Source organism: Strix aluco, chromosome 5, assembly GCF_031877795.1.
Source record: "Strix aluco isolate bStrAlu1 chromosome 5, bStrAlu1.hap1, whole genome shotgun sequence".
NCBI classification, from domain to species: domain Eukaryota; kingdom Metazoa; phylum Chordata; class Aves; order Strigiformes; family Strigidae; genus Strix; species Strix aluco.
This window is the reverse complement of record NC_133935.1, coordinates 88,506,699-88,530,237: the sequence shown is the minus strand read 5'-3', so window position 1 is coordinate 88,530,237 and position 23,539 is coordinate 88,506,699. Positions and strand designations below refer to the sequence as shown.

Sequence of the window (23,539 nt, the reverse complement as noted above, 5' to 3'; positions counted from 1 at the left end):
AAAATCACAGCCTTTGTAAATTAATGAACACCACCACACTGGGGGACAGCAGTGGATACGCAGGAGGGGAGGAATCTCGACAAGCTGGAGAAATTGCCTGAGAGGAACCTCAGACGTTCAAGAAAGGCAAAATGCAAAGTCCTGCCCAGGGAATGGAGTAACGGGGCAGGAGCCAACTAGCCAGGAACAGCTCGCAGAGAAGGCCCAGAGCCAGCGCTGTACCCCTGAGGGCAGCCAGCAGCGGGAGAGCAGGGATCGCTCCTCTCCACTCAGCACCAGTGACACCATCAAGATACTGGGTCAGGCTAGGGCTCACCAGCACAGGACAGACATTGCACTAGTGCAGCAGGTCCTGTGGAGGCCCCCGAGATGTTCGGGGCTGGGGCATGTGAGGTCAGAGGAGAGGCTGAGTGGGGTTTGCTCAGGCCGGAGAGGACAAGGAGAAGGGGAGACCCTGTTGTGGTCTGTGACTGCTCAGTGAGGTGGGCAGAGACGATGGAGCCAGGCTCCTCTTGGAGGTGCCAGCACGGGACAAGAGGCACAAGATACAACAAGGGGAATTCCAACTGAATATTAGGAAAAATCTCCACTTGAGGGTGATCAAACCCTGGAAGAGGACCCAGACAGCTCCTGAAGAAAAGTGAAAACTCATCTGGCTAAGGCCTTGAGCAATCTACTTCCATGGACCTGCTCTGCAGAGGCAACTGGACCTTCTCAGGCGTCTTCCAACCTGCATTACGCTATGACTGACTGTTTGAAGTCTTGCAGAGTCAATGCTGAAGGAAGTCTTATATTAGGATGTCAACAAAACTTAAGTTTCTAAAACCTGCTGAAAATATACCTAGTAAGAGTGTGACTTTGGCTTAGATACTTCTAATCAGCCACAGTAAAAGAAAGTTCATGCTTAATTATTTAAGTAGTCAAAGAGGGAACTCTGCAGCAATCAACAGACCAGGCTGTCTGATCTTTCAAGGATCACAACACCAACGGTGACTTCACTGAGGTACTCACAGCACTTTCCTCAGCTGAGGACTGACCTTGCAGTAGGACAGTTTTTGCTACAAGAGAAAGATATCTGCATTAGTCTGATCTAGCCCTGGGATCTACTGTTAGTGTAGGGTAAAGACGGCATGAAGAATATGCCCTTTTTATTCTGCTAGCCGTGAAAGCAAAAGAAAAAAGCAGGACAACGTGCAGTAGGGATTTTTTTGTGCGCTATGATCACTACCCATGGTAAGACTCTGACAAAAAGCGTAGACAACACCCTGGCTACAAGTGGTGACAACTGGAAGACCAGTTCAACCACAGAGGTACTGAGCTTGCCAGGGGTTTCCGCAGAAGCCATGGTCCACGCCCGGCTGCTCCTCACCAGCGCCCAGGGAGAAGAGACGGCTCCAGCTGGGACAAGCACATTCCTCCTCAGAGGAACAGGGATCACACTCTCCCGATTACCAAGGAAATGGTGCCCGGTGTGTCGGAAGGGGGTAACCCACTCTGCAGCCCAAAGGTGGGGTTGGGCGGTGAGAGCCCAGAGACTCACTGTGCTCCAGCTGAGCCATAGCAGGTTCTCTCCTCCAGACCTCCATCAGGAAGACCAGCTAATTCTCCTCCGGGAAGATTATACAACAGAAGCTGTAATTTCTGTCACTAAGGCAAGCATGAGAAGATGAAGTGCAGAAGACAAATCCACAATAACTGGATCTGCTTCACATAAATTCCCAGCACATGCCAGCAAAATCAGACGTGGAGCCTTCTCACAGCAGTTGTGCCTCTTCACATTTTTCTATGTAAGATTTTATATTAATAACATGCAGACAGAGGACAGACTTCTTTGATGCCACTTATCTGTCCTGATATTAAAAATGCTTCCAGAAGCAACCCATATCTGAGCTTTCTTGCTGTGCAATAATTATTTAAAGACAATATTATTTCCTTCACAAATCCAGAGACATTTCATGATCAAATGACAGCGATCAAAGAGAATATGCTGTCATCCATCTGCACGTCAGATTTGTCCAAGGATATCAAAATGTAGGTGCCTGAAAGACAAGTCTGTTGGAAGGACCTCCTTAAGGGTTTCTGATGAAGACTATTCTAGTATTTTCAATTGTGAGAGTCTGGCAGCAGGGAGGAGACAGGGCTGTAAAGAGGCAACGCAGACACCAGATCATTTCACTTACATCGCACCTGCCCGTGGGCTGCTGAATCTGGAGGCTCCCTTGTACAGCAGTGCTTCTGTCCAGCTCAGGGCAGAAGTACGGAGGAACAGCATGTGCTAGGAACATTTCTTCCTAAGGTTTTTGCTCTCCAAAAGAACAAAATCTGAGCTACACAAACAAAGCATTCCTCTGTCATGCACGAACAGAAGGAAATGGATAAAGAACTACCATCTTTTCACGTTAACGGTGTGCCCTCAGTTACAGATCAAGGAAGAGAAAGGGGAAAAACACCACAACTGTAGCTCTGCAAACAGCTTAAGAACATATAAAATGACGCTGCCACCTTCTTTCTGCTCACAATCATCCACTTATCTTCTGCTCCTTTCTCCTCCCTTATCGTTGGACAAGTCCATGCAAAAAACAAACCAATAAAACCATCCAAATCAAGGAATTGAGCTGGCTGAAAACAATCCTGGCAAAAAATACAAATAAAAGAGAGGTGTTTTCAGTTGGATCAATTCCCTAGTGCATGTCATCTTACACGAAGATCTCCCTGGCAGTGACTGACGGGGAGCTGGCCGGGTGGAACAAGCAGCAAGGAGGTGAAAGCAGGACTGCCTCCTCCCGGGACAACGCCAACTCACGGCGCCCAGCTTCACTCGGCGCAGGAAGTGAGAGCCTCCACCCTGGCTAACACCAGCTGAGCAAGGGGTAGACAAGGAAACGTCAAGCACACTCTTGAAAAGGTCCATTCAGTAGAAAACAGGGCAGAGAAAGGAGCCACCAGCACCGCACAGCTCTCACAGGCTAAGGATCTCTAAGAGGGAAGGACAGAGAATGAGACTCTTGCGCAATTATCGGGGAGTCTCTGACTTACCGAGTCAAAGCAACAGCGTGGACATCATACCCCTAAGGAGAGGTGCTGTGGGACTTGTTATGCAGAATATAATTTTGTTTAACTTAAAACTTAAGACATCATCCACATAAATCTGACACTGAAACACTACCTTTCCAGACAGCAAGAAAAATATAACAAACCAACTGAAGTTCACAGGATTTTGCCAGCACAGCAACGTCAAGTGGACACCCTTAGGTGAGGGACCCTCGACAGCAGCACTTTCTAGTGACAAATGGGGCTTCTCAAACTTTACTCGGGCAGCAAAGTTCTCACTTTTGCTAAGTCACACCAACACAACGTAGAAGGCATTTTGCTGTCCAGATGACATTAACGTTGTACTTGCAAAGTAGCTGGAACGTACCTGGAGACTCTGATGTAATGTCAGACCTCCTCAGACACCGTCCAGGAGCAGGGTACATCGATACCAGGGAAACCTTAAAATTCTAAACTGAACTGCTGTCACTGTGCTACAAAAGCAACTGATAAACAGCTAGCCAAAAATCTACAGCACAGGATGCCTATCCCAAACACGAGCTACTGCATGGAGGAGGATGCGCAGACAAGGAAAAAACCCTGGATATGGCATTTAAAGACATACTTTCAACACACAGTGCTGTTAGTGCCTGACATTTGCCTGCAGGTTCAACATATGGATAGAGCAATCAATCAACTGGAAACTGTTCGGCAGGAGATGACAACACATAGGAATTTATGACAGAATTTATGAGAAGTTAATTAAAGGCACACAAATGAAAAAGTGCAGCTCAGATCCAGATCATAAGACAGATGGACTCTGCTGTGCTGTTCCATCACGGGTGCATGGTCTTCCGGTTACCATCTACTACGCTGCTCGACGGACCACGTTCTCCTGGATTTCAGCAGTTAGGAGTGGGAGAAGAGTGGCTAAGCAGGAGCGAGACCCTAGAAAGATCAGCCAGCTGCAGCTTTATAAATTCCTGAAAAATTAATCCTAATACTTCTCCTCTTGCTAAAACTCAAAATAGCCCGATACCTCCCTGAGGCGTCCAGCATCCCAAAGAAATATGAAGACTGTTTTGAGACAGAAAACAATTCGCAACCATCCTAGCTACCTGCTGACAGACAATAATTTTTTCATGATGTGATGAAAAGCTAAACCAGTCCATGAAGTATAACTTTTATTTCTAATACCTACCAAAAATCAAGACTGCAAATTAACTTTTCTGGAGACTTAAGTTTCTGAATATATATTGCCAAATTGCTGCTAAGTAGCTTCTCTAAACATTCAATCCCAAATTTCAGTATTGCTACTACTTTCTGTTTTTCTGAGGAGAAGTTAAGCCATCAGACTTTTAAACGCTTGGGGATAATACTTATAATACTTACATTAATTTGCAAAAAAAACCCCTTCAGGTGCACCTCCAGTGCCACTTGGTATCCTCACTTTGTTTTCTTTTCTTTTTTTTTGATTGTGTGAAACCTTTAACAGGTAGAATTAACCGGATAGGATGGGGTTAAAATATATCCCATCCAGATCTGCCTGTTTATGGACAGTCGATATTTGGAAACCTGAATATTTGGAAGTTTCCTGGACAGAAGCCATCCATCCAGGAAAAACACTACTCAGTTAAAATGCCATTTTAACATCAGATGAAAAAATACTTGCATTTGTCTTGGTAGTATTACGCTGCACTACTGCAATGTCTGTCCTGCACCAGTGAGCCCCAGCCTGGCCCCAGTATCCTGACAGGTCTCACCAGCGCTGAGCAGAAGGGAGCAATCCCTGTCCTCAGGCCATCGTGGGGTGCAGTTGGACCTCTTCTGGCTGCCTTCTCCTCCAGTGAGCCCTCCATCATCATTCTCCTCCATCAGCCCACCTCTCCAGGGCTTTTTCCTCCCATGTCCTTTCTTGGTATTACCATTTGATGCCTAACCAACTGAAAACTGTGGCACGGTCAGGGCTCCAGACACAGTCACCAAACACAGAAATCCTGGTGTGGGCTGCAGGGAACCCCTCAGCGCTCTTCTGGTTTGCTGAGAGGGAGCTAAAGGAGGGTTTTTTTCCCTCCAATCCTGCACATCTACCCACTAAAGGGGGGATGAGGCAGCCTCACCCAGACTGGGCAATGAAGGGAGAAAAACTTGTCCTACCTGTAAAGCAAACTCCACATCTTAATAAGGTATTTTATAAGGCTGCCTGTTAAAGAGGAAGGGGAAGGAGGCGGCACAAGGTATCATCTACAAAAGTCTCATACACCCTTGAACACAGAAGGAATTAAACAAGGTACGGTCCCAAACGATCAGTCTAAAATTCTGAATGCTGGGAAAGATTACAAATTTCCTTTGTCAAAGCTCTGCAGCAAAAACAGCTGGAGTAAATAGTGGTTGCTATATGGAAAAATGAGTTGAAAATCCTTTACTGCCAGGGACTGAACCAGGCCTCTCCTGCCGTGCAAGCCACAAACAGGCTGAAATACCCAAAGTAACCAACGTGCAGACTCTAGCACTAAGAAAAAGCTTTCAGGAGGGTGGATCCGCTCTCATAATAAAATGACAAGAAGAATTCTATTTCTTTGAGACACAAACAAACAAAACCCCTTGTTCCCAATCTTGTAAAGAAAAAAAAAAAGTTTCTCACATTCAGTACTTCCTGCCGTAGAGTTGCGGGCTCCACACAGCTGATTAGACGAAGCAGGAGGTCCATCATTGCTGATGTATCTATATGCTTTAGCACCAGGCTAATAAATTTGTCTTTTTTCCTTAAAAATGCAATCACCTAAAAATAAAGGTGTCATGATCAGTCACTAGTACAACATACAGCCATGGCACACAGAACCTCCTATACTTCACCTTCTTGCCTCAACCAACCAACCTTGATGCAAAGTGGCTACGAGGTTGGGAAATTCTCCAGAAAACAAGAAAATAATGTTCTCCTTTCAAGGCAATACTAAGTAAATTCTTTTTAGCTATCTTTTCTTTCCTCTATGCCACAAAGAAACCCAAGCCCACAGAAATAAGAGCGTCAAGAAGCTGGTGAAGCTGGAGAATTTTCCACTCCATTAAGGCTCTCTGACAGCCTTCATTTAAAAATTCTGAAGCGGAACGCGTGTATTCCTAAAACACCATTCAGCTCATGTTTCCAGCACCCCTTTTATAGGCATGAGACTGAGACACTGTTTATGTAACGAGACGATTCTGGGCAACGATCAAAGGATGCAGCAATATGCCTTCATATGAAAAATAAAGCTTTAGCTGTAGCACAGGAATATCCCAGCTACTGCAGATCTAAAACCAAAACTATGCAAAGGTGTCTAAATAAACCAGCATCTTCCTCGGCTGAGGAATCCAAAGAACTTCTCAGAGACTACATTTCAACTCCAACCTTTAAGAGCAGAGAGAGCTATTTTCCAACTCTACGAATACAAGCTCACAAGGGTAGCAGTGATGCTGCCACACAACACAAACAACGGCAGTGAATTAATTTGTGCTTACATATCAGGACAAATCTAATCACTACCTGTTCCGTTTTTCTTGCAATGAGATTCCCAATAGTCTTACTGAAGAAACTGGCAAGCAAAGGGTTCAAAGGAGGCTCGTGATCCAAGAAGTCATAGAGGATGTTCAGCAGAGTTTCATCCCCTCCTAGCTTGTCGTTGATCTGCGGCACATCCGAGGTCAGCAGTTCACAGGCTGTGTTTGGATATCTGGAAGGACAGAACCAGAGCAACTAAAGGTGAAATGAAAACTCTCAAGAAAATCTTCCCTTATTAAAGTTATAGAGAGTAGGAGGATTGCCCTTCCTGGAAACAGGGGGGAAAGAAAAAAAAAAAAAACCAACCACACAAGCAACAAGGGTCATCTGCATTAAGGCACATTTTGAGGAAACACTATTTCCTGTGGCACATCGTGTGTTTTTTTTAACCACTGAATTATGCATCTCAGCTGCCTTCAGACTGCAGCTAGTTGTGATTTGTAAAAGTGATGCTTAATCAGTTTCAACACGCTTAAAATCTCTTAAAGTCTTTTAACATGAATCCATTTGCACAACTAAAATTAATCCAAAAATTGAAGGTTGATTTGAAGAATGCATATTTTAGCAGCTTTCTCTAATGTTTCTGAAAAATTATTCTTTCCACTACTGGAGCTGAATTAAAAATGAACACTTTTTTTTTTTTTTTAATCAAATTTAAATTTAGAGACAGAACATTAGATCTAACAAAACTCCTAACAAATGAGCATACACTACGTACAAGCAAGCAATTCACAGCCAACCTTTTGAGTTCTGATTTTTCAGTAGTGTCTATAATCTGTAAAATTAACTTGTTTTTCACAAAATATTACCGTGCCTGGTTTAGATGATTTTGCTCACTTAAATCAACATATGAAATAGTAGTTGACAGCTAATGAAATCTTTTTTTTTCCTGACCTTTTTTCTGCTCTTCCAGGTGGTGCTTTTAGAAATAGGTCACATTGATGACCAGAAAAGGTAATAATGTGTTTATAATTAATATTAAGTTTATAATTAGACAAGGTCTCAAATATCAAAGTGCATCCATACAAACCAATAATCTAGAGTCAACACCAAAAAAATGCTCTTTGGGGACTGTTAGTTTTGCTAGAAGACTAAAGTTTCTGGAGGCTGAAATTCTACATTAGAAGCCAACGGCCCCGTGCAGCTACTCGGCACCGCTGTGCGAACGTTTCCCTGATTCAGTCTCTCCATTACTCACGCACTGGAGGAATTAAGCAGGGGATGGGAGGCCGCCTCGCATGCACGCTGCAACACTGGAATTCATCTATTTTTTATTTTTTTAAAACCTTGTTTCAGCATTTCATTGTTAGATTAGTGTCTGTTTCACATTCTAGCTACTGTCCATCTACAAGAAGGGCTGCAGAGGACTCCTTGGAAAAAGGCCTATTCACCATCACACAGAGGTTACTGTAATCAGAAACAGCAGTTCATTAGTGCTGTGAAATTCAACCTGGCACTGAACTTTAACACTATTTTCACAGTTTCAATGACATGTATGATCCTAGAGTCAAAGGCAGCTGGATTTTATTTTTTAAACCATGATTTACTCTTACCCCACTAATTGTTTAAAGACTCTGACGGGGCGTGCTCCAGTGGCACAGCGGGTCTAAGCACAAAGCAGCGATTCTGAGCACCAAACCTCCCGCTGAGGGGCAGTTCCTACCCGTGTTGCCTAAAGTAGTTTTGATTTGTCATCAAGTGATACAGATTAAAACAAAACCTGTCCTTTACAGTTTGAGCATTTTCTGTCTGTGAGCAGAGCCGGTTATCTTTTTTTTTTTTTTCAAAAGCAAAAAGAAAATTTACTGTGTAATTTAATAAAGGCCAACTAAATTAATAACATTTAAAAACCTACAGAACACACTTGTTGTAAATGCATGTTCATTCTTTAAGTAGCACATTCACTTTCCTCATAAAATTGTGCCGTTCCATAAGACACTAAGCCAACAGATTTCCTGCTTTTAATAATTATGCAAGGTCTACCACTTTTTGTGACTTCAGACACAAGCCAAATCCAAGATCAATATAAAACACTCTTGCAATAATACGCCTGTTGCTACACCACAGAGGGAATACCTTCACTTTTGTACAACGGTGCAGCTGAAACAATCCTTCAATACAGAGCAAGGGTTTGGGTTTTTTTCCCCCCTAGCCTCAATCTCAATAGAAAAAAACAGGCAGAAAAGAGCTGTGAAATGACTAGGTACCTCTCACATCTCTACCACCTTTGCAGTGAGACCTGTGAGTGTGTAACAGAATCTGGGTTGAGTGTTTACCTTGTTTTTTTCCTCTTAGTTGAAACTGGTTAGATTTCTGCTCTGAACCTCATTAACAGAAAATCAAGACGAAATCGTAAGAGCACCTCCCAAACTTGAAACAGGACCCTCTGCTCTGAGCTTCGACCCCCCACCTCCCCAGACACAGCACATTTCTACATCTGGCAACGCTTCCTAAGCTGGTGACCACCTATCAGGGAAGAAATTGTGGAATTATTGCAGGTCTTTGGAAATTTCAGCTCAGTTCTCGGAGTGACAAGACGGACACAGGGATTCCTGGAAATCATACAGAAGGAACAGATAGGAAAAATATTGTGTCCTTGTGTGAACTGACGGTACGCTCTTCTCTCCAGCACAGCACGTTTGAGCGTGCCACCGCGTAAAGCCATTGCTGTCGGGGACCAGACACCAGGGAAGGAAGAGCTTTTCATCTGATCCCACGTGGCTGTTCTTGGCATTTACACCTCTGCTGCGAGGAGCCCTGCAGCTCGCTCTCGGGCCGACTGTCCTCCTGCCCGTCCTGCCCAGGGGTTCGCCTTAGCTGGACCCAGGCATTACGCCTGGTGGCTTCCAGCCCAGTGTTGTACATGGGGCTTAGCTGGCAGGATGCTCTGCTGGCCCTTGGCTCTCTTCAATTCACAGCTCAAGCTGGAGCTTCCTTTCAGTTATTTTGCTTTCAAGTGCATCATTCTATGCCCACCTTTACCCTAATAAATGTTACTGGTTTGGTTTTCTTACATTCATCGAACAGAATTTTTATTTCAGAAGAAATTCCACACCTCAGCCTTCCCAATTTAAGCCTTACTTTACTCATCACACTTCCATTTGGTTTTTAACAAGGAAAATACTTCTGGCCCTGGTAGTATATAAAGAGCGAAGACAAGTGTTACAGGACAACAATAACTCTTCCAGTACCCCCACTGAATTGCTCCGTGTAGGGCCTTGTGCTTTCGATCACAAACACATATTATCAAGCGTTTCCAGTGCAGTGCCCACGAGGACTCCAAAGCCTTCCCTCAGATCTAAAAGCTAATCCACAGCCCATCCATGTGCGCGTGTAACTCGGGCCACCACTCGTTACACAACCAGCACCGACTGCATTGGCTTTATTACTGCGTGGCCACATAACATCATGAAATCTTTCTGCCTTTTAATGAACCTAAGTAATTTTGCATTATCAACTTTCTACATCCACAATTCATCTCCCCTTTTACTTCACATGTGAATATATCACACAGCACAGGGCCCAGCAGTGCAAAACCAGAAAGCTGGAACCAGCCATTTTTCCCTCATCTATATTTCTTTTCTTTAAACAAATGATGACAGAACCCTCCTCTGTTATCCCTTGACAGCCCGTTTTCAACAGTCTTTGATAAGGGACCTTCTCTTTTTGGACTGTACTTATCGTTTCCCATGTGTTTGACTGATTCCATCGGACCTGGCTCCTGAGCCGCAGCCTGACCTCCCTCCACCAAAGCAGTGCTGCGTGACGGCCGAGCGCCTGCACCGACAGAGGTGTCTGTGGATCACAGGGCTACACCATAAATTCCTCAAGGTGCACCATGCAGAAGCCAGATTTACTGGCTCACAAACCCTTCTTAAGGTCTTGGTGTCCTATTTGCTACTTCCAGTCCACCAGTTTTCAGGCTGACCAGCTGAGCAATTTCGTATTTTAATTCCTTTAAAGCACTTGGGTGAATACCAGCCACTCCTAACAATTATTCTACTGATTCTGTTCCACAGATGCTCCAATTTGAGACAGTTCCTCAGACTATTCCCCTGTAAAGAAAGACACCACTGAGGAATCTCCCGAGAAGCTCTGAAGTGAGCACCAACAGACAGTTTTATTTTCTGCTATGGTCCCATCCTCCTTTAGACTTGGATCACCCACCCGCTCTACGTGTTCTCGGAGAGGCTTCCTTATTCTGATGGGTTTAGAGCATCAGTGGCTTTGCCTTTAGCAAACTGCTGCTCAAAAATAAAAATCCCTTTGTCCAGTCTCACGGGTTACCACACCACTATATCCTTTTTCCGTATCTGGACACAACCTCCCTTTTGTGAGGATGTACTTTTACCTATAATGGATTATTTGGTTTTAACTGAGTCAGTTTTCTACATTAAGATTTTTTTTAAATCTTTGTAATACAAGCTCTGCATTTACCACGAGTCACTGAAATGTTTCCAGGCCAGCTGTGAGCTTTTTACCCTTTCATAGTACCACTTACTTTCTAACTAGCCTCCTCATATTTATGTAGCTCCATTCCTAAAAGTTAGAAAAACAAACCCCAAGCCCACGATAATGCTGTTTATGTCTTTTTTGCTCCTATGAGGATGTTAAATCTGAGCACATTATAGTTACTATTACAAAGTGATTTTACAACAGTTACATTTCTTAGAGCCCCCAAGGGTATATAAAGACTTATTTCTCTTTTTTCTGGCTCACTGCTCCATGCAAAAGGCATTCACGATTCCTAAAACCTCATGCACCGTGCCCCCCTGTGATATATGTCCTGTCAACAGGAGGATAAATGAAACCTCTCATTGTTGTAGCACGTTCTGCTCTTGCAGCCTCTACAGTCTCCAAGTTTCACACAGTCGGATCTAATACTTCACCTTTTCTATTCATCCCAGCCCGTAAGGTCTCCGCGCTGCAACCGACTGACTCAGGCCTCCCTCCCCTAAAGCCCGCTCTTACACCAGCACAGCCTACTCTGCCTTTCCTATAAGATGTACTCTCGTTACTGCACGGTCTGAGCAGGTTTATGAGACACCCTACTACGTCAAGAAGTTCATTATAAATAGACTGTTCAAATCTTTTACACACGTCTTTGCTACAGGTCTTCATCTGGTTGCTTAGTTTCCTCTTTGCAGTTTCCCTTCTGAACTTTATGAACTTCCATCCTACTGACGTTTCAAGAATAAAGCATTTTGATGATTCCATTTCCACGGCATGCGTGTCCTTCCAAACCTATCAAGTTTCTTCCCCTGTTCCAGTTTAGAAACTTTCATAACCTTTTCTTATGAGCCAAAAATTGGATTCCATTTGGATTTAGACAGTCCGTTCTTCCAGCTTAGCCTTTGTTTATTCCAAAAGCTTCCCCAGTTTCTAATAAGCTTAACCCTCTTTCCCCTCTCCAGTGCCTTGCCGTGCTTTGGAAACGCTTCTCTGCCTGGTCTACCTGTGGTACTGGAAGCATTTCCAAAAAAAAAAATAGCTCATAAAGATCAACTCTATTTGTCCTGGCAAGCAGGTCACTACGCAGTTCTCGTTGCCATCTGAAGACTCACTGATCTGTCTTTAGTGTATAACCACACTTCCCACCACCAGACCAGCTTTTCAAGCAGGCACCTTACGGGCCGCTCTTCGAAGAGGAAGACGACGTAACGCCATCGCTTGATGACAAGATCGGTGAATGACTCTGCTAACTTGAGCCCTTCCCAACACAAGATTGTGTTGCCAGCAAAGGGGACCGTGCCACTGGAGGCTGGCCTCTTCCTCCCACTGCCCACCTTGGCCTGGGCCTCCTCACCCTCCAACCTGGCCTTGAACTGCCTGAACCACACGCTGCCTCCAAACGCTGATGGAAAGGCCTATGATCCCGTGTGGGAAACTCAAGGATGCCTGGGCGTAAACACTCTCGTACTGAGCTTCCCTCTTCATTCTGCTTTGCATTAAGGACTTCGCTTCTTGAGAAATTCGTTTGTCCCCACCTTCCCTTATTCATAATCTGTTCGGTTACAATAGGAAAATGTTTCCACTTCCACCCTTCAGCACACAGGATCAGAAACATAAACTGTCTTCTGACAGCAGCCCCCAAAATCTCAAGAACAACAGGACTTAAAAATACAGTTAACTGAAGCAGTGGAGTATTCTGCAGTGGTACGGACAGTGTATGAATTCGAACTGGCATGGTACTGGAATCCCTCATTCTCTCCTCTAGCAAAATCCATCCCGGTTCCAGCGAAGGACCACAAACCTCCTGTTGTTCAGCATCTCCTCTGCTCAGCCCTCAGCACTAAGGAAAGTATCATCCCTCTCCTTCAAGCAGACGCTTTGGGTTGGAGTTTGTCTCAGGTTAGCTGTGCAAACACCACGGATGAAGGGCTGCAGGAAGCACGGCACCGGTCACCCCGTGAAAAGCCAGTTACCCCGGTGTAACACCCGATGTCACACAGGTCATGCACAAAGTCCAAAGACTGCTGTGTGCCACACCCCTGGTTTTAGAGTACCTGGACAAAATTTGCGTTTGTAGGACACAGTATAAAACTAACACTTCTGGTCCCTTCTGGTAATTCACCTTTTATAGCAGCAGCTTTGCAAAAGCAGCCAGATAATATTCCAAGTCACTACATAACGTATTTCCTGGCATTCACTTACCTGGAAACAGTCACCTAAACACAGTTGATAACTGCCTCACCTAATAATAAACCCAAACAACACTACCCTTTCTTCTGTGGATTGCAACCAACAGCAGCAATAACCAACAATTCCCACAGTGACAAACTTGCCCGGGTTTATTTATTTATTTATACACAGAGCAGCCTTTTATTTTTACATAAACTTAAAGAAAAACAAACATCCCAAATCCAAAATGTAAATATTTTCAAGTATACATTTAGTTAAAAATGTATAAACACAACTTGCTATGGGAACTAAACACATCGAAAGAATTCACCATGGTAGGAAACAGGCTCTTCACAGGGTTAGGCCCTCTCCCTAACTGTACCATCACTGAAATCAGCAGCTTTTGCATATGCAGCACATTGAAAATATTACATCTTTTATTCACTGTGCAGCTCATTTTCTTTTGTGTGCTTGACTACTTGAAAACCAATCAAGTTCAGAAACCTCTAACTCAGAGCAGAATGCTCTTTGCTTGCAGTTTTGATAAAAACATACCAAAGGTACTTTTGAGATACCGATTGTTTTGCTTGCAAAGTTTTGAACAAACAGCAAAAGATTTTTTTTTCTTAGACAAACTCAATATTAAACCATTAAAAATAAACGAGCTTCTGAAGGTTCACCACAAATAACAAAATGCTGTGAAACGTTTCACAGTACTCGAAAGCCCTTCTCCCAAGACTGACAAGGTGACATCCATCTCGCACCAGAGCATTTCCACGCCCACAAACTCTCACACAGTTTTCTTCATATAGGAGAGAAAACAAATACCTACTTGAAGCGGACCTTCTCGTCCATATCCACGGGGGGCTCATGGGTGATGAGGTTGACCAGCTCCTCCATGCAGTGCTGCTGGCAGAGGAAGTCCAGCAGCTTGCGGTTCTGAGCCTTGCACTCCTGTAAGATGTCATCTTCGTCCATCAGCTCGTGAAGCGTCACATCTTCTTTATCCAGCAGCTTGTCCACATGTGATGTCGTGTTCAAATCGAACTTCCAGAACATGTTGATGGGACACAACTAGCTGTAACACAAAAGAGTGTGAGTTAATCATCCACCTTCACTATTTATTCCTCCTTTATAACTCTGAGCAGAACACCTTCATACAGCTGCCAGCCAGCTTGTAAAAAATTCTGTAAACAAAATTAACAACTTTTTGCACCAGAAAACTAACATAACTTTGATTATAGCTGTATGATATCAACAATGGACACAATATATGCATGAATTAACTTTAATTGCAAGTAGCCGGAACTAAAAATCAGAGATTCTGTTCATACCCAGAAATGCTTTGCTGGATTAGAGTCAAGGCTGGCCACTGAGAGAGAAACCACGCGACTGCACTATAAACAATTTGCACTAAAAGGTTTAGGAGGCTTCTGTATTATTTGTATTTCCGAGTCATGCTCATCAGCCATAATTGTAACAATCAATGATTTATGTAAGTGGAAGAAAGGCCTCCAGTGTCTACATAACAGCAAGAGATAGACTGTAACGGGAAAGTATTAAAAAAAACCCCACAACCTGCTGGACACTGCGAGTGATAACAACATCAGTAAACCTAGAGCTGAACTGCTACCAAATACAATAAACCTTACGGAACACTAGGATATACTATTAATCTCATTAACATCATAGAAGTATAAAGCTGTGAGTGGTCTTTTGTGGGACAGAAGAGTCTATTTTGTTTACCAAAACCCGCAGTGCCAGGAGGACACTACAGATCAAAGCCAGAAACTGAAGGAACGGCCTTGTCCTACACATTCTGGATCTCAAGTCCTCATAAAACCCTGCCGAAAGGAAACTCTCCTCAACCAGCACCTTCCCTCGCAGGAAGCTTCACATGGACGTTTCACATCATCCCAGCTAAATACAAAACATTTTGACACAGTTCTTTGCAGAAGTGCTGAAAGTGAGACAGTGCACGTAACAAAAAAATGGCAAACTATTAAAGACCGAGTTGAGCTGGAGCCCAGGCCCACCAAAACACAGTAAGTCACCTTTCATAAACGGTGATCAGACCCTGCCGCATTTTCTGTCCCCTCCACACGTACCTGACAGCGCTTGGGGACCCCCTGCCCGACCCCGCTCACAGCAGTTCAGATCGTCCCCTCTCAGATCCCCTCTGTGGCTGCTGCACTTGGCAGGAGCCTTCAGTGTGCGACCAGAATCACACGCTGTATCGCAGATGAGGTTTCACTACTGCCATGTAGATTAGTAACAATATTCCCCTTCAAACAATTTTTGCTAAAGACAGAGCATTGCACTTCGTATTACTCATTTCCATCCCACTCTTACCCCTAACGCTTTCTCTCCTTTTTGCTATCCTGATTTTTCTCTACACAACTCTATTAAATGTGTTTTTCCAGTTAGCTTCCCCAACACACTTCAACTTTTAGAATAGTTATTAACCATATCAAAGCAAGACAGTGTTCAGAGTATCCCTAAGAAACTCTTCCTCTTGCTTAATATTTTCTTATAATTCTGCCCTTCATCTCACCTCAGGATCGGCTCCTTCACCACGATTCCCCAGTCATGACAACTTTTCACAATCCTGTTCTGGCCATCGTACCGAGTACCTTAACGAACCCCACAAAGAAACAAGATTTACTGAATTCCTTTTATTTAGAGTATCACCTGCCAGAGAAAGAGCCCAGATTAGTTTGGCACAATTTAAATTACTGCTCTTCCTTTCATTTTTCATTGTCTTATCTTTTACTGTTCCCTACAGGGAGCAAATAAGGAGTAACCTTCATCCTTCCCCAGTAACACTTTCAGTATCTTCAGAGTACAGGGTAGCTCCAACTCCTCCTCAGTAGACATCTGTACTTCAAAAAGCAGCTCAGCCATTTAACTATCTGCGAATTTGAGTACAGCCTTCCACTTCTGGCTCCTGTTAAGTGTTTCAGACTAAATTCTTCCCCAGACACTGTCTCATCCTCACTCAGACCCCGTGGCTCTGCTGCACGTACGGAAGTCGAACAAAAGGCAAAAAACAGTTTCTGAAGGAAGGAGCCCTGTGCCCGAAGAGCCGGTCGACTCCTGGGTCCGTATGCTCCACAGACCAGGGCAACGAGGGCCCACAAAGAGACGGCATCATGCTGTAGGCTGTGGGGACCAAAGATGGTTTCAAGAAATAAACAGTCATTAACGCTAAAGAAAATAAGAGAGTAACTGTTATTCCCCGCTAAAGAAAATAAGAGAGTAACTGTTATTCCCCATTGACAAAGGTGATAAGCACAGCTCAAACATGGCAAACATTCCGTGCAGTAATATCATTAAGCTAAAACACATTGTAGAAAATGAAATAAATTGGATGGGAGATGTCAGTGTGCTACATTCCCAGATTATCTGTCTATAAGCATGTGATTTTATACACCAGGATCACAACGCTTTTTTTAACCTAACCCACATTACTATTTCCGCAGCAGCAGGAACACTCGCTCCAACCATTCATTTTGCTTTCTCCAGCATCCAAAAATGTTACCACGCCTGATCTTTTGCCAGTTCCACTGCTTGCATAACTACATCTAAGACAGAATTTTGAAATTACCCTTTTTAAGAAATAAACAGAAAATAACACTTTTTTCCTTCAGGAAGGTTTACTGAAGAAGGGGGCACTGCTTTCTGGTTACCATAATAGGCAATTTAAAAGGTTAAAGACACAAATTTTTTAATTACATGTTTAAATATCTGGATCCCTTGCAGCATAACTTTCACACTGAACCTCCAACTGAAGGGCTTATAGGAACTACTAGATGAAACACATTAAAAGAAACACTAATATTTTATTTATTTTTATCAATTAAGTTACTGACATGCATCTTCTGCCCCACCTCAGTTCAAGGATTCTTCATATGTGTGTGTATGTGTCTAAGGATCTCTAAAAGAAAGAGGATTACCTCATGAAATTAAGGTTATTTTTTTCTTGGAATTGCTCCGTCACCCAGGATATTTGGTAACAAATTCCGTGAAGCTCCACTCAGTGCTTCAAAATGTGTCACAGATAACTTTTCTATTTCAGAGAGCTTTTTGCCATGTCAACATACTTTTTTCTTTTAATGACTTTACCTCAGAGATTTAGAAGAAATCAAGAAAATCTCTGCAAGTTTGTCTTTCGTGACACAGCACGCTGACAGGACGAAGCCCTATTTGAAAGGTGTCTCAGTACTAGATGATAAAGGGAACGTTTAAGCTCCGAACCATCAAGCCACGCACCGTACAGCCTCCTCACAGCTCCGCTGCCCACAGCCCTCCCTGCGCCACGTTAACTCGCTGGCTTCGGACTTTCAGCATCCTGAGGCAGAGCTCCCACACACGTTACGGGGAAGTACATGGCCCCGATCCCAGCAGAAAGAGAACTGAGATCCTGATCAAGCATCCCATCGAGAAAAACACTTTATACTTACAAAGTTGCTTTTAAACGTCAAGGGTCAACCACTTCTAGTCAAACCTACAGCACCTCGTTTCCTGTAGCACCACCCACGAACACTGAGGCTATCGGGTGATTCGGGGCAGCCCACGCCCTGATACTGAGGGGCAAATGGGGGGCAGCTGCCCAGAACAAGAGCTTCCCCAGACCTCCCCCATGGCCATCCACCGCCTTTCCGAACAATCTTCTGGACTGCCTGATTAGTTAGTTTAGGTTGATCCCAATCTTTTGGGAACTAGTTCCGCCCCCCCAAAATAGTATAAGAAGTGGCAGAGAGAAAAGCCGTTTCTAATTTGAGTTGCTTAAATCAACAGTACATTGAAATTAATTTAAAAGGTTAACTTGTAGCATTACAGCAACAAGCAAGAGCTTCTGCATCCATCCATTCAGGTACTGAAAATGCACTCAAGTAACTGAATTTCTGAGTTAGGAAGAGACATCTGAATTTTCAACCTACGTGACATCGCTGTGACAGTAATGCTGTTTGGCTGTATAGTGTGTTCGTTACAAACTGTTCTTCAGATATTTTTAACTAACTATGCTTAGTTATAAATTCACTGAGTGAAAAGCTGGCAGAAAAGGCCTCAACTTAAGGATGTTTGGGTGCACAGTTAACCTAAATGCATATATATTCCATACATATATGTGGACTACACACATAGATCTCACTTTTCCAATCTAAACCCATTATAAACCTGTCAGTTCTACAGTTCTTCAAAACTTTTTATACATCTAAAGGAAAATCTGTCTAATCTATAGGACACACGCTGAGAAGCTGTCCTTAGGGAAGGAACATGGCTCTTCTCTCAGCACAGAGCAGGCAGATCCTCCTCTCCAACCTTCTTAAAACAAAGGTTGAGAAGAACTGCCAAGGAGTTTGGCCTCACTGGGCCTCTGGAAGACACTGATGCAACTCCCAGCGCCCCGGGACTGGGTGCAGCTGCATCCAACTGGGAAGGGAGGCTGTCTTGCAGCAGTGACCCTCCCACCATGCTGCCCAAAGCACAGGCAACATGAGCCTCCTCTTCGCCCTCACCCCGGCCAAAAAAAAAAGCTCTTTGAGCTACAGTGCTCTCACAGGCTACTCAGTAAAACGCAGCAAGTGAGATTTAGAAATGATTGTTCATGGCATAATGAAACCAACAGTTAGGCCAAAGCAGGTGTCCAGGCAACCAAACGAGGTTTTGTAATCCCCGTAACATCTCTGCAAGCTTGAAAGTGGAAAGTGGAATGGTCCCCCACACAGAAAACCCCAGACACACACATGCCACTTAAGGACCAGCAGAGAGAGTCACGACCTACAGGAGCCAGACAACCCCTCCTGAAGGCCACAAGTCAGGCACAGGGGAGACGATTCCTGCTGTAAGGGTCCGTAGGGTCAGAACTGCGGTGTCTCTGGGAGCCGAGACAGCAAAGGCTCAACAAGCAGCTGCTAGTGCTGGTGAATTCACAGAGTCACAGAAGGGTTTGGGCTGGAAGGGACCTTAAAGCCCATCCAGTGTCACCCCCTGCCCTGGGCAGGGCCACCTTCCACTAGCCCAGGTTGCCCAAAGCCCCGTCCAACCTGGCCTTGAACCCTTCCAGGGAGGGGGCAGCCACAGCTTCTCTGGGCAACCTGTGCCAGGGCCTCACCCCCCTCACAGGGAACAATTTCTGCCTTAGATCTCATCTAAATCTCCCCTCTGTCAGTTTAAACCCGTTCCCCCTCGTCCTATCCCTCCCCCCTGATCAAGAGTCCCTCCCCCCTTTCCTGTAGCCCCTTTCAGTCCTGGGAGGCCGCTCTAAGGTCTCCCCGGAGCCTTCTCTTCTCCAGCTGAACCCCCCAACTCTCTCAGCCTGTCCTCACAGGGGGGTGCTCCAGCCCCCCGAGCATCTTCGTGGCCTCCTCTGGCCCCACTCGAGCAGGTCCGTGTCCTTCTGCTGTTGGTGCCCCCAGAGCTGGACCCAGCACTGCAGGGGGGTCTCCCGAGAGCGGAGCAGAGGGGGAGAATCCCCCCCCTCGCCCTGCTGCCCACACTGCTCTGGGTGTAGCCCAGCACACGGGTGGCCTTCTGGGCTGCCAGCACACGTTGCTGGCTCACAGTCAAGTTTTTCCATTCACTAACACCCCCAAGTCCTTCTCCTTGGGGCTGCTCTCCATCCCTTCATCCCCCAGTCTGTACTGATACTGGAGATTGTCCCAACCCATGTGCAGGACCTTGCACTTGGCCTTGTTGAACTCCATGAGGTTCGCACAGGCCCGCTCCTCCAGCCTTCTGCGAAGGTCCCTCTCAGTAACATCCCGTTCCTTTAGCTGCATCACTCAGCTTAGTGTGGGAGATGTGGGAAGAGTGATTACCACTCAAAACTGAGGCAGAAAAATTGTTGAGTACCCCAGCCATGTCACCAGTTCTCCTGTCTTATTAACTGGGGCAGGGGGGAGCTGTGGATTCTCTTTTCTGGCCAATGTACCTGTAGAAGCCCTTCTTATTCTCCTCATCCCTTGCCAATTCATTGAGACTTTGCAGATTTGGATGGTCCAGAGGAACCTTCCACCCAATCATCATATGCAGCCGAGGGCGGGGGCAGCGGCACATGTTACTGTACCCAGGCAGCACTGAGAGGACAGAAGAGGGGAGCTCTCTGGGAAACCCAGCCACCCCATCTCTGGACACAGCAGGACACCTACACAGACATACACACATGATGATCTCATGGGTGCTTTTGCATGAAGCACATGCAGTCTTCTAAAACATGCAACGTAATTGCTGAAGCACATGAAAATGTATTGAAAACACAGGACAGGGGGCCAGGAAATGTTCTCTGTGATTGAAGTTACACCACTATGAACATTCCATTTGGAGTTGTATCAAGAAACTAGTATGTCTATAATAAAAAGTGTTCATGATTACTTAAAAAAAAAAGGATAATCTAGAATAAAGTGCCCCGTTCTGCAATGATTGGCTAATTCATCTTCTTTAATCTGCTCACTGGAGGTAAACCATCCTAACTAACAAGGCACTTGTTCTCTACGAGCTATGGAGAGAGATAAAGAAATGGGATCTCCCCACGAAGAACCTGAGCTACCGTGAAAACCTTCCGCAGCATTAATCACCAAACTCCAGTTCATCTAACGGGAGCTACCACAGGAAACAGAAAGCAGAGTAATCCACCACCTGAAACGATGGTATCGCCTTGTAGAGCCAGGAGCCCGGAACGAGCAAGCCCTTTCTTTTAGCATTAGGATATAAACGCACCTTCCTTCTAGAACTCAGAAAGCGCACTTCAGCTCCTTCCAAAACGTTGATAAGAAAAAACATCTCTGCATAACAGGAAATGGGCTGAGAGAGACCGAAAACAGCTACAGAGTTGCTGAGTAGGATGAGCCCAGTAAATGGGACATGCAATTTCTTCTTGTGATACAGGACTTGCAAAGATTCAACACTGCTTCCTGTTTATGCTGTCTTTTGGACACCTACTTAAACTTGAGGAACTTCTAGATACTAAAATATTAAACACTAGAAATCACTAAAGTTAAGGAATATAAGGTAACTGGTACAGCAGAAGAGGTAGATGAAGAAACAGGAATATGAAAGAGTATCCTACTTTCTCTAACAATTTGTGGCATTGCACACCCCAATAAGGAAAAAAACCAGGAAATCAAACCGAATCAGGGGCATCTTATGCATCTGATGGAAAAAAAAAAAAAAAATTGCAGATTTCCAGAACAAACAACCACAAAGAAGTGGATGCTAACTGCCAACTTTAAGCATTCCCAATTATTAAGCATTAAACAGAGTTCTGTTCTCTAGTTTTAGGCTCTGGTGGGGGCGGTTAATGCAATTTCTGAACAATCTGACAAAGCAGGGCTCTCTCAGGCCTTTTCACCCAGCACGAACAGGAGGGCTCTCTAAAGCTGAAAGGCACATTTTAGTCCCTACTGCAAAAGCTGGTTTTGGAACTGGCAGCACTAGACTGACCCGTGTAGGGAAGTCAGCAGTAAGAGGCTAGGAAATGAAGCAAACTCTGTTCACCACGAGCAGCTAGGACGCTGTCAAAGCTGATGGTGAGCAGCTGTAACTGAACGAGGACGAAAGCAGAAGAGGCCCTGACTAGAGCCTGGGCTCTTCCCCAGCGGCTACGGCACTACTTGCTGGTCAGAGCAGGGGAAGGAACATCCTATCTCCGCCGAACAGGTTTGCGGTCTGCACTGTTTCCTCTTGCAGAAGTGCTGAATGTTCTTACAGAGCTCAGCTTGCTCTTTCTGTCCTTTAAGTGTGAGCTGCCTCCTGCATTCATTCCTCCATTCTTCTTGAGCAGGTTCCAGTCCTCAGAACAGCAGTGCCTCAATGGCCTCTTGGTATCCCCAAAAACAAGAATATCATGACCATGCTCATCATCCATCAAGCTGTCACATCCAAGCTGCCTGTATCTCTACGGCAGCAAAGAGGAGGGAACCCTATAAAGCAGGTAAGCACAACTCACCGTCCCTCCTCTAGCAGGAATTCGAGCTTTTTCCCCACGCTTCTGCAGTATCTTTTAGTGCCTTGTGGTGCTCAGAGATCTGGAAGACCAGTTCAGGCAGGTGCACTTAGATTAATACGCACATCTGCGGAGAGGCTGACGAATGCCTCTCTTCTCCAAAGACAACACATTTTTTCACAAGTTGGACTCTTGGCCTTATGCCTTATGGATGCGGTATCATCTCACGGACAGTTTCAGTTCTCCAGGCACAAAGCAACAAAGAAGCATTAAAGTCTGCTAAGAGGACTCCAAATTCATTAACCTTTGATGAGGTCCCCACTCAAGGGAAGGCTTGCTGTACAGCTCTAGCAGACTCTAACAAGATCTGTTATTGACATTTCTGGTCAGAAAAGCAATATAGTGTATCCATACAGCTGCGTGACTTCTCCTGCCTTCTGTCCCTGATAATCACTAACCTCCCATACACCTTCCTGGCACCAGTAATAGTTGACAAAACAGACAGGAACAGAATAACTGCTTTGTCAACAACAGACACTGAATCCGTCACCATCAGGTCATCCTACTTCTCTCACTCTTTGTAACTGAGCTGAATTATTTGACCTTCATCTCTAAGTGAAGCAGCCTTGGGCCATGATTGAGTGAAATTTTCCACAGAACCCAGAAAAGTCAGGAGATACAGACTGAACCTTTAAGATGCATCAGAAAGCAAGATGGAGAAACATTTCTCTAAGGTTTATAAAAGTCTGCTATATAAACATATACCAATTCATTTACAGTCACACAACAGATACTACTGCCCTTCATTAAGTATTTAAGGTTATTTATTCTATGTCCAGAAAAACATTAGAGTATACTACAATGAGACTCCAATGTGCTGGGAGTTTCAGGGATGTAACAGCAAGTAACAAGGCCAAACGCAGGAGTGCTGGAAGCCACAGCCTAACCTAGAGTGCTAAAGGGATGAGAACAGGGTCAGGAATTGGTTTTTATAAGTATCTTTAATAGGAACAACATCCTTCAAACTGTTGTATTTCAACAAACTGCTTTTCCTTAGGTCTAGATAATGAAATAGCCTATTCTGCCATTAATAGAAGTACAGTAGTTTTCATTTTGAAAGAGCTTTCCATTCTGAAGTTAAGTAAGAGGGAAAAGTTTCTCAAATGAAGAATGCCCATTTTTTCCCCACCAAGTTGTCATTAGATAAAAGTTGGGGGTGGAATTTTGATTTAACCTTTGATCCTGCTTCAAAAATGCGTCTTCAGTGCTGAAAGCATCTGCAAGTACTGTCAGAGTTCCCCAACTGTCCTTTGCAAAGCGTTTGCTTACCCTAATTTGAACCTACCGCTACTCTGCATCAACTTACTCCAGAAAAGGAGCCTTAGCTTTCCAGACACACTGGA

The 23,539-nt window shown here is 44.6% G+C and overlaps 1 protein-coding gene across 8 annotated transcripts in view; it reads right to left on the bottom strand.

Moving 5' to 3' along the window:
• PPP6R2 (protein phosphatase 6 regulatory subunit 2) overlaps window positions 1-23,539 on the bottom strand; it is a 125,538-nt gene that overhangs the window by 58,248 nt on the left and 43,751 nt on the right. For 7 of the 8 annotated variants that reach the window (XR_012623685.1, XM_074828164.1, XM_074828168.1 and 4 more), the window contains 3 exons: window positions 14,022-14,267; window positions 6,554-6,740; window positions 5,675-5,812 (listed from right to left, as the gene is read on the bottom strand). Coding sequence is in view for 7 of the 8 variants with exons in the window: in XM_074828164.1 (XP_074684265.1) it covers window positions 5,675-5,812; window positions 6,554-6,740; window positions 14,022-14,248 (552 nt within the window). In the remaining variant the exon portion in view is untranslated. Of the gene's footprint in view, window positions 1-5,674; window positions 5,813-6,553; window positions 6,741-14,021; window positions 14,268-15,743; window positions 15,763-23,539 lie in introns of those variants that run through there. The other variant, XM_074828170.1, reaches the window with a different exon arrangement.